This window comes from Drosophila santomea, chromosome 3R, assembly GCF_016746245.2.
Source record: "Drosophila santomea strain STO CAGO 1482 chromosome 3R, Prin_Dsan_1.1, whole genome shotgun sequence".
Taxonomy (NCBI): Eukaryota; Metazoa; Arthropoda; class Insecta; order Diptera; family Drosophilidae; genus Drosophila; species Drosophila santomea.
Genome location: NC_053019.2, coordinates 27,377,682 through 27,389,154, shown reverse-complemented (window position 1 = coordinate 27,389,154; position 11,473 = coordinate 27,377,682). Strand labels below are relative to the sequence as shown.

The 11,473-nt window shown below is 45.6% G+C and overlaps 2 protein-coding genes across 2 annotated transcripts; both read left to right on the top strand.

Annotated features, from left to right (window-relative positions):
- Positions 1-5,304: 5,304 nt before the first annotated feature.
- LOC120452921 (sodium-independent sulfate anion transporter) lies at positions 5,305-8,707 on the top strand. The gene is made up of 4 exons (XM_039637384.1): positions 5,305-6,702; positions 7,225-7,527; positions 7,595-7,740; positions 7,928-8,707. Exons 1-4 carry the CDS (start codon positions 5,571-5,573, stop codon positions 8,261-8,263), a joined length of 1,917 nt encoding a protein of 638 aa, XP_039493318.1. The 5' UTR covers positions 5,305-5,570; the 3' UTR covers positions 8,264-8,707.
- A 1,331-nt stretch (positions 8,708-10,038) lies between these two features.
- Positions 10,039-11,463, top strand: LOC120452933 (26S proteasome regulatory subunit 8). Its single transcript, XM_039637414.1, has 4 exons — positions 10,039-10,048; positions 10,102-10,105; positions 10,164-10,317; positions 10,369-11,463. Exons 3-4 carry the CDS (start codon positions 10,164-10,166, stop codon positions 11,418-11,420), a joined length of 1,206 nt encoding a protein of 401 aa, XP_039493348.1. The 5' UTR covers positions 10,039-10,048; positions 10,102-10,105; the 3' UTR covers positions 11,421-11,463.
- The last annotated feature ends 10 nt before the right edge of the window (positions 11,464-11,473 follow it).

The window sequence follows — 11,473 nt, the reverse complement described above, 5'->3', positions numbered from 1 at the left end:
AAACTCCGCGCTGTTTGTCCGCCCGAAAACCAAACAGAAATTGCGCGCCGCTCTTCAGCGTGACACTTGCTGACTTTTTATCGCAAGCGGAATAGAAACAAAAACACCGTAAAAAACAGCGCCCCAGCTAATCCCACAAATCTCCGTGCTCGGGCACCTGTTGGATTTGAATTGAATGAAGTGCACATCGAAGGGGTATCTCGTTCCCATTCGAATTCCCAGAGTCCAAACACCAAACACCAGTACCGCGAGTCACGTGAAGCAGCCGCATTGCGCATACGCCATGTTAGCCCTGTTTGTTTTGCTTTGCTTTGGCGTGCATTGAACCGACTTCCGTGAAGTCATAGGGGGCCACCTAGCCTGGCACATTAATGGGCCATCACAGCACTTTACCTTTAATAGTGCCCGTCGGCTAATTTGTTTTATCATTTCCATCGCAGCATTCCAATTGCAATGTCAATTGTTTTGGGCCCGACAACTATTGACTCTGTTTGTTGTTTCCGCTTTTGTTACTCTGCTTGACTTTTTGTTTATCACTCCGAAATTGATTTGTTAATTTGCTTGTTGGCAAAACATTAGCACGACACTTTGGGCCCATAAATTGATTGGCCCAGTGGTTAGCACCTGTCAATTAACTGAAATATATAATGGCCATAATCTGCTTTGTACGCTCCCGGGCACCCGAGTGGGTGAAACACCCATTATGATTATGATTATTGGCCGCGGGGGATGTGATATCTGGCAAATATTCCGATGATTTGCGTTTTGTCTGGCAGAACGAATCAGTTTGAACAAAGCCGCAAACTAGTCACACGACCTGGTCTTTCGAAATGACCACTTTGATGATTTGAATATGTTTTACATTTAAGCAGCGGCCGTTGGGGTAACTCTGCCCATTTATTTCGAAATCAGAAATCACAGAAATCACGTGGAATAAACATACAGCTTACTTAATTATGTATCTATTTACTTATGTAAATGTATCAGGCTTCAAACTTCAGCTCTCCTGAAGTGATAATCTTGGTTTTTCCATTCATTGATTTCCATTCACATGATGTGCTCACAGCACAAAGCTCACAGTCAAATATTTCTTATCGCAATCAAGTGGAATTCCGCAAATAATGTTGCTGCAAATATTATTGGTTTATTGACATTCTTCGAGCTTCGGCAATGCCCATATTGATTTGCCATTCAGCCACTTTCCCCAACACATTTGAGTACCCCTGATGAGTGTGTGTTACGGATAAAAATATACGACTGCCAGATATTTGTGTGCTTGTTTTCTGTGTATATATATATATACTATATCTACATTTTGTTTTCTTCTGGCTCGGTCATGTGACCAAATTAATTCAGTTTTGATGCCACTGCCAGTAATGCCGTGAAATAAAAAACTGGCTGCGTCTTTTCTTCCCACTCCCCAGATGTCTCATCGGATCAAAGCGGTTCGGATCACGTGAGCAGCTGGAGTCAAGTCGTTGTGGCGGGGATTTCTGCTGGCGAGGATAATCCCCCCATCTTTGGCCGTCATCCAACCGGGTCCGTGACATGGTTTTCGACAGCTTCCGTCGCTGGAAACTCTCCTCAAGATGCCAGGCTGACCTCAGACTGCATCGTAAATTCAGGCTGGTCATGAATTTGGTTACCCGATCGACGGGTTTGAGTCACGTGAAGCCTTACAGCGGGTACTTTACACGCCCCAATGCAGTGCGCTGCACGGGGGGTGCGGGGGGATGGCGTTCAGGGGGCGGGGCAGGTGGATGATCGCCTTGCGTAATGCTGGGGGGATCTTATACAATTAACTGAATGCACAGTTAACAGTTTTATTTGAGCGGCAATTGTCATTCATTGCAATTGTTTGAGCTTAACTTTAACTTTGTTTACCCGCCTGCCAATGCAGTTTCAGATACAAAGATAGCGCTGCAGAGAGAAAAAAGCACCCTATTCAAGTGTTTAATTTATTCCCGACATTTTTATTTACATTAAGGCTAGTATTTAAAAAGGTTTATGTTCGCCACAAGCGACGTGCTTATTAAACCAGTAGCAAATAAAAATCAGCATACCCTTAAAATGTAGCGTTGGCATATAAATAAACTATATGTGTGCTTTGAGTTTTTCTCGGTGTACGAATACAGTTACTCTACGTGCTGTCCATGCTTGATTGTGGGACATGAGCAGTGCATACAAATGGACAAGCCTTTCCGGCATGTGACCCCAAGGAGAGATGATTTCCCCTTATCAAAATAGCCGCACACCTTGAGACTTTACTGGCCAGATAACTGCCGAAATCTGTCCATGCTCAAGGGCCACCAAAATACATACATATATACTAGTATGTATATATTTAAATAATCTCACCTAAGTAGGCCGCCCACGCGCACACAAGATTTATGCGGTCCAAAGACTCAAGAAGACGCCTCAAGTTTCGAAATCTAGTTGCTTTTCGAGATGATGGAAGAGATAACTGCACACACAATTATCCGCACGCCAGCTGAATTAAAGGCAAAAGCAAATTAAGTATACTCAAAAATTATAATTGAATTGCTGGCGGGGTCCAGCTATGCACATTTAATTGTTGTCTAATGTGTTTGCCCACCATTCCCCCATTCCATGGGGTTCACGCTGCGTATGAGTAATGCAAATTGACCGCACAAGTGTTACATGTCCAACTGCGACACATAATCGCCATCCAGTCTCCTAAACAAGTCAGCGACCTATAAATATTCATACGAGTGCCGCCAAAGAATCCCAGCAATGTCGATCGACCGGAGATCAATTGTTACGGAGATCGATCGATGTACAATTGTGGTCAAAACAATAACTCAATACCTCACAAGTATCTGTGCCATCAAGTCTAGTCAGTTACAGAGTTCGCTTTCTTTTTGCTTGGACTGGACTAATATATACTCATTAAGTTCTCAATTTGACGGATAGCCTCTGTCACTTCATTACAATTCATCTCCTCTTAATAGCCCACTTCTGAATTAATTTATTGTTAATAACCGAAGCCCAACAGCTTGTTACTTAATTTTGAATGATATTACGCGAATCATCTTGGCAATGACGCAGCAAAATATTGTGTAAAATAGATCACATTTCAAATACTTTGGGACTAAGACCGAATAAGTGAAACATATTTACGTGGTGCTAATATTTTTCCCCGCATTGTGTAATGGGTTTTAAAAGGAGAACGGAACCTGACAGATGTCGCACTGAGAAAAGAGAAGGTGAAGAAGGTTTTCCCAGTGGAAATCCCAGGAGAAGGGCATTCAACCTTCGGCCTTCATACCCACGATATTTGATTTTCATCAATCCGCTGGGATCGCAGCTTATACTTATTCGTATTTGATTCTGCGCCATCGATCATTTGCCAGACGCGTGTTAGCCATTTGGGAAAAAGACCGTGCTTGGAAGTGACTGGTAGTGTGATTAATAGCTGGCCAGGCCTAAAGCATCAATTTCGGAGGGCTTCCAGAGTGACCCAGACCCAAAACCACACAGACAGCAGGTGGCATGCAGCCAGTGCGTGTCGTCGAGGAAAACCCCGATAAAAAATCCCCACCTTTGAAATTCCCAAGTTTCGGATTCTGCAGAAAAACTCTTTGCATGCAAATGGCAACGAAACCAGAAGAGCCAGACTGATAAAACCAGTCCGGAAACAAAGCTCTTTCAAGGGGCTTTCAACTATCCACTTGTTGCACTTGTAATTACTAGATGATTTACGCGATCACAGCTGATGGACAGATTGACGGGCTAACCGGTTCGATGTGATGCCAAAAAGTTAACATCTCGACTTCGTGGGGCGGAGTGGAAATCTCGAGTCCGGCGGATTCCGGCCATTATCTCGGCCGTATACTTGATTTACGGAGCGCACTCTTCAATCTGATTTATATGCGCAGCGTTTTTAGCGGCTGATTGATTTCCCGTGTCGATTGTGGGGGCCATAAAGATGTAGGAGCTTATAATATGGGCCACCTTTCTGGGGGCGAAATTATAAAACAGCGTAGAATTTGCAAACTCTATTGCTTCGAGCATAACTCATTCACGACGAGTGCAGCAGCATTACCATTTTCCATTAATATTCATTCGATTTATTTGCTTAACTCGCAAATCCCGTGGGAAGATCTGGGCAGAGCAAAAACCTTTTAATCGTGGCCTCCATCGGTTAACCAGGAATCCAGGGTGTGAAAATCCGATCAATTAGCATGCAACAAAGCACATTTCTTGATTTCTAATGTTGCATTCGATTGTTATTCCCATGTTCGGTGTCAGCACGTGCGGAAAATTCACAGCAAAAGTCGTTGATTTTCCGATCTTGAAGGAAAGGTGACTGGGAAATACCCTCCACTTGTAAATTATGTACTACTACGCAGGAGAAAAACAAATATTTAGATTTTTAGAGAAAAGCAGGTTCATCATAACGATTTTATTGAGACTAAGATTTAGTATCAAAATATTATTTTCAATAGCTTCCATCCAAGGATTACCTCTTACTACGCAAACAGTCACTAAAATAATGATTTAACTGGCTTTCATTGATATAGAAATTCCTGTATGATAAATTAAACGCGTGCAGCTACCCTGTAATTACATATTATAAATGGGTAATTGCCCAAGAAGCCTAATAAGATAACGGAGCAAATTGGCTGTAGATAACTGCTCTACCACTGTGGGAAATTTCCTAATTAAATTACATTTCAGTGCGAAAATAAAGATTGAAATCACAATTAACAGTGTAAGAAAGTTACAGATAAAAGCTGAGCATGGGCGAATTTCTATAATTAAACGTGAAATTAGGAAACACATCAGAATATTCCTGCGAAGTTTATTCATGACAAGTAAGTATATATATAAGCTTGATGACAGTTTTTCCATATATTATGCACACCCAAGCCATCAATAGTTGGAGTACCAGTGGTATCCGCCCACCAGGTGTGGTCTTACCCATAGGAACTGGGCCTGTGCCATGTTCCTCCCACTCGGTGGCCAGCCGATGGACTGCGTCATTTCCATTTCTTTGCTCTGCCACACGACGTGGTCGCGAAGATGAAAAGCCCAGATCCGAGCTGGGGATCACTGGAGACGGAGAGCCGGTTTCGATCGAGAGCGAGAGATGGAGATGGAGAATTGCTCGCGAAGATTTCTCGGCTCCCGAGAGATGCGAAGGAGTGGGAGGGAGGGGGGTGCAGATAGCTTAACGAAAGCAGGCGGATAGTCTCGAATGCGCTGCCAGCGATTCGCGAGCGATGCCTATTTACTATATAATCGGGTCCCAGCAGGCGGGCGGTTGTTAGTGCTGCTCTTTCCGCGGCTCCAAATCATTCCCGCAGTGGATGGCCCCGCGATCGGTTCGTTTCGTTTCGCTTCGGTTTTCGGTCTTTGGTCTTTGGTCTTCCGTCTTTGGTATCAGATTAGATCAGAACAGGGTATCGGTTACCCGGAGAGTGTGTTCGCCGTTCGAGTGAGAGTGCCATGAAGCCCTAGAAAATAAGGAAACCAAGTCCCACACGAGAAAGCACAAATCCCACAAGCTTACAGTTTATATACAGTTTAAATAGCAGCTTGACAAAATGAGCCAAAGAGCTGACAGCGGTCACACGAACAGTGGCTTCAATGGCGGATCCGAGGTGTCCCTGGACATACCCACCAACACCCTGTACCACACCTCGCGCGACTGCATTGTGCAGGAGGAGCAGGGACCCAAGGAGAGCTGCCTGGAGGGCACTCAGAGCTGCTGCTCCAGCCTCTGGTCCAACATCTTCAGGAAGAAGACGCTGTACAAGCGATTCCCCATCCTGGTGTGGCTGCCCCAGTACAAAAAGGATTACATTTTCGGCGACATAGTGGCGGGCATTTCGGTGGCCCTGACGGTGATCCCCCAGGCCTTGGCCTATGCCGGCATAGCAGGACTGGATCTGCAGTACGGCCTGTACGCCTGTTTTCTGGGCTGCTTCATATACATATTCATTGGGTCCAGCAAGGATGTGCCCATAGGACCTACGGCCATATCGGCGCTGCTCTCCTTTCAAATCGCTGGAGGCAGTTGGCAGATGGCCACGCTGCTCACCTTCCTCACGGGACTCATTGAGATCCTGATGGGTGTGTTCCGGCTGGGATTCCTCATCGATTTCGTTTCGGGTCCCGTGGGAGCAGGATTCACGAGTGCCGTGTCCTTGATCATCTTCAGCTCCCAGATGAAGGACTTCCTGGGCATCAAGACCAGCGGCAACACCTTCCTGCAAGTGTGGATCAGCATTGTGAACGATATACACAACATCAGCTGGCCGGACTTCATCTTGGGCATCGTCTGCATCACTCTGCTCCTGAGCCTGCGAGCCCTGGCCAGTTGTAGCTTGGGTCCCAAGGAGGGGAAGACCACCACCCAAAAGCTACTCACCGGCATTTTCTGGACCATCGGAACTGCCCGCAATGCCCTGCTGGTCTGCGGAACTGCTGGCCTGGGCTACTGGTTCTTTGTCAACGGAAAGGAGAATCTCGTGAAGACAGTCGGCTTCGTGCCCAAGGGTCTGCCCTCCTTCCAGCCACCGCCCTTCCACATGGATGCCGTGGTCAACGAAACCACAGGAGAGGTCCTGCAGGAGGGCCAGAGCTTCTGGGACATGGTCAGCACCCTGGGATCTGGTCTCATTGTGGTTCCTCTGATTGCTCTTCTGGAAACTATGGCCGTTGTTCAGGCCTTCGGTGAGTTACCCGCTTATTTGTTATGCTCGTTTTCATGTGGCTGATCTCGTTCTTCCCCGACAAGTTTGAGAATCTTAAAAATTCGAGTAGGAAATGAATCATCCGTAATTGGATTTCATTAAAAGCGGATTGTCAAAAGCAACGGGTTTTTAGTTATAACCCTCCGAGCGTGTGGTCAAAAATTAATTTGTTTTACACGTTTGCACAATTCACGTGCTTCAAATTGCCCTTTAATTGATTCTAAATTGGGGTGCCTGCTTAAGGAAAATTATAATTTATTAGTTCAGATCTTAAAGATTATACTTAATAGATTGTAATGACAGTCACACTTTTGCAATTAAAACGTATCATAATTGATATATTCATTTAGCTTGTGATCTCTACTGCAAACTGGGTGTTTCGTCATGCAAGTCTGCGTAATTTCGTTAGTTTCCTTATTCCTTGGGGAAGAACATATAGTTTCGCTTTTGTATTTCACTCAACTGGAATAATATAATATTCCCCTGTGGTTTTTTCCTTTAGCTGATGGCAAGCCCACGGATGCCACACAGGAGTTGATAGCCTCTGGAGTGTGTAACGTGGCCAACTCCTTTGTCCAGGGTCTGCGGAGCAATGGCGGCATCGCCAGGGGTGCCATCCTCAATGCCAGTGGAGTGAGGACCCAGCTGTCCAACCTGTACACCAGTGTGATCGTGATCATCGCCCTGCTCTACCTCACGCCCTGCTTCTACTACATTCCCAAGGCGGCTCTGGCCTCCATTATCATTGCGGCGGTTATTTTCATGGTCCAGTACCGAGTGATCAAGCCCATGTGGCACAGTAAAAGTGAGTAAAAAAAGGTTAAGCACACATAGAAGTTGGTTACCATACATGTGTTTTGTTCCTGCCACAGAAACCGATCTCATTCCCGGCCTGGGCGCCTTCTTCGCCTGTCTGGTCCTGCCCCTGCAACTGGGCATCCTCGTGGGCATCGGCATCAATGTGGTCTTCATCCTCTACCAGGCAGCCAGGCCAAAGCTGAGCATCGAAACGCTCGCGGTGAGTCATCCCATCCCATCCAAAGTATCTCATTCTCTAGCTAGAATAGCTTCAGTGGCTAAAAGTATGCTACAGAATCTTACCATTCGAAATGCCAGTAGAAGTTACTTCATCCCAGTCATGTTAACTGATCTTACTGCAGGTATATCATACTAGTATACTTATAAGCCTCTCCTTCACTTTATAGACAACCACTGGCCTGAAATACCTGATGCTAACCCCAGATCGCTGCCTGATCTTCCCCTCGATGGAGTTTGTGCGCAAGGTGATCAACAAGCAGGGCCAGAAGTCCACGCTGCCGGTGGTCATCGATTGCACCCACATCTATGGAGCGGACTTCACGGCCGCCAAGGTGATATCCACCATGGTGATGGACTTCAAGCTGCGGGAGCAGCCCCTGTTCTTCTACAACCTGCAGCCGCGAGTGGCGCAGGTCTTCGAGGGACTCAACAAGGATCTGGTGGTCATCTACGACATCAGCACGCTGCACGCCAAGCTAGCGGAGAAGTCGCCGCCGATCTGAGGGATCCACAGAAGTCCAAGTCCAAAGGGGGATCAACGCAGCAACCTCGTCATGCGATAGTCTTAGCCTAAGTCTAGTTGGTAGCTCAGTCTCAGTCTCAGCATCTGTCTCAGTCTCTGTCCTAGACCTAGTACTAGCTTAGTCTTGCCGCCGAGGCCAGCGACTAAATCTAGATGTGGGCTGCCCACGCTCATCGCCTTAGTTGAAGGTACCATTACCATTCCACGGCTAGCCCAGCTCACCTTAATTAGCATTTAAGATGTGGCAATCTTTGCAGATTTCTGCACAATATTATTTATTTGGCCTCTAGCGAAACGCTGTGAATTCCAGAGTCTGGGCTCTCCTCCCACCCGCGATTTTGCCGCTGAACATAGTATTATTTTCGAGTAGATAACGAAGAGTTTTAGCATAAGTACTTTAATAAATCAAGTAAATATAAAATAATTAAGTGGCGTTATGAGTTTCATTTTGTGTGGCTGTGGAAAGTGGAAATAAATCACTCTAATGGTGTATTATATGTTGTTACCAACTCCGCGCTTTAAAGTGGTCGTTTATTAAAGATTTATGGCTAGAAATGGAGGTACGGCTATTTTTTGAATTCCTGACTGCCTACTCAAATATATTGATTATCTAATCAATATTACGATTTCTGGCTGACGTTAATCTTAGACATGCTTTGATTCAATTGGCCGCTTTGTGTGGGCAGTAAATTTATTGGCTTGACCAGAAACAAAGGAATCAAGATGAGATTGATGGAATATGTTTGACATCTATGATAAAACATAATTATACCCGTTACTCGTAGAGTAAAAGGGTATACTAGATTCGTTGAAAAGTATGTAACAGGCAGAAGGAAGCGTTTCCGACCATATAAAGTATATATATTCTTGATCAGGATCAATAGCCGAGTCGATTTGGCCATGTCCGTCTGTCCGTCCGTCTGTCTGTCCGTCTGTCCGTCTGTCCGTCTGTCCGTCTGTCCGTATGAACGTCGAGATCTCAGGAACTACAAAAGCTAGAAAGTTGACATTAAGCATACAGACTCCAGGGACATAGACGCAGCGCAAGTTTGTCGAATCATGCTGCCACGCCCACTCTAACGCCCACAAACCGCCCAAAACTGCCACGCCCACACTTTTGAAAAATGTTTTGATATTTTTTCATTTTTGTATTGGTGTTGTAAATTTCTATCGATTTGTCAAAAAAAATTTTGCCACGCCCACTCTAACGCCCACAAACCGCCCAAAGCTGCCACACCCACACTTTTGAAAAATGTTTTGAAATTTTTTCATTTTTGTATTAGTCTTGTAAATTTTTATCGATTTGCAAAAAAACTTTTTGCCACGCCCACTCTAACGCCCACAAACCGCCCAAAGCTGCCACGCCCACACTTTTGAAAAATGTTTTGATATTTTTTCATTTTTATATTGGTCTTGTAAATTTCTATCGATTTGCCAAAAAACTTTCTGCCACGCCCACTATAACGCCTACAAACCGCCAAAAATTGTGTTTAAGACTCTCCTTCTCCCTTCCACTAGCTGAGTAACGGGTATCAGATAGTCGGGGAACTCGACTATAGCGTTCTCTCTTGTTTTTAGTATGTGATCACAGTAAAAACGTTTATGTTTAAATCCATAGTCCGTTCAAGAACCCTTTTCGTTTGACTGTGAAATCAAGTTTCCATCCCTAACTTGTCAAATATTTCCCAGCACTGTGTGAAAACTGTTGTCTCATCACCCGCTTCAGTTCGTTCAAAAAAATAAACAAAATTTTATCAACAGCTCGGTAACTTGTTCAGCGCGATACACGAAAAGAAATAATTTAATTTCGCATTTTAGCAAGGTAACTGGCTAAACTACTTTACTTTTTCGCGAACAAATCATTATAAAAATTTGACCAGATGAACATCGATGTGGGAATCCCAGAGGGCGGAGAAGGTCCAGGTTTCCACTCCTATTTTACTCAGAAAATATCAGAGCTGCAGTTCACTGTGAACGAGCGCTTTAAGAACTTGCTCCGCTTGCAGGCTCAAAGAAATGAACTCAACTCCAAGGGTAAGGTCCTGAAAACAAATATATCCTAAGTGAGATCCTCCTTATCCGTAGTTCGCTTGCTGCGGGAGGAGCTGCAGTTGCTCCAGGAGCAGGGCAGCTACATTGCCGAGGTTGTGAAGCCCATGGACAAGAATAAGGTACTGGTGAAGGTTCATCCCGAAGGCAAGTACGTGGTGGATGTGGACAAGGCCATCAATATCAAGGATGTGACTCCCAACAGCCGAGTGGCCCTGCGAAACGAGAGCTACACTCTGCACAAAATTCTGCCCAACAAGGTGGACCCATTGGTATCCCTTATGTTGGTGGAAAAGGTTCCCGACTCCACCTACGAAATGGTGGGTGGCTTGGACAAGCAGATCCAGGAGATCAAGGAGGTGATTGAGCTGCCCGTCAAGCATCCGGAACTATTTGATGCCTTGGGCATTGCCCAGCCGAAGGGAGTGCTGCTCTACGGACCTCCTGGAACTGGGAAAACCCTCCTGGCCCGAGCTGTAGCCCATCACACGGAGTGCACCTTCATACGGGTTTCAGGATCGGAACTGGTGCAGAAATTCATCGGCGAGGGCTCGAGAATGGTTAGGGAGCTCTTTGTGATGGCCAGGGAACACGCTCCCTCCATCATTTTCATGGACGAAATTGATTCTATTGGTTCCGCGCGAATGGAAACTGGAACTGGTGATTCAGAGGTCCAGCGAACCATGCTGGAGCTGCTTAACCAACTAGACGGCTTCGAGGCCACTAAAAACATCAAGGTGATCATGGCCACCAATCGCATCGATGTCTTGGATCAGGCTTTACTGCGTCCCGGCCGCATTGACCGCAAGATCGAGTTTCCGCCACCGAACGAGGAGGCCAGACTGGATATCCTGAAGATCCATTCTCGCAAGATGAACCTCACCAGAGGCATCAATCTGCGCAAGATCGCGGAACAAATGCCCGGGGCTTCTGGTGCTGAGGTCAAGGGTGTTTGCACCGAGGCTGGAATGTATGCCTTGAGGGAAAGACGAGTCCATGTCACCCAGGAGGACTTTGAAATGGCCGTGTCCAAAGTGATGATGAAGGACTCCGAGAAGAACATGTCCATCAAAAAGTTCTGGAAATAGCTTATCATTCTAAAACATATTAAAGCTCCATTATCAGACTGAACATACTCTTC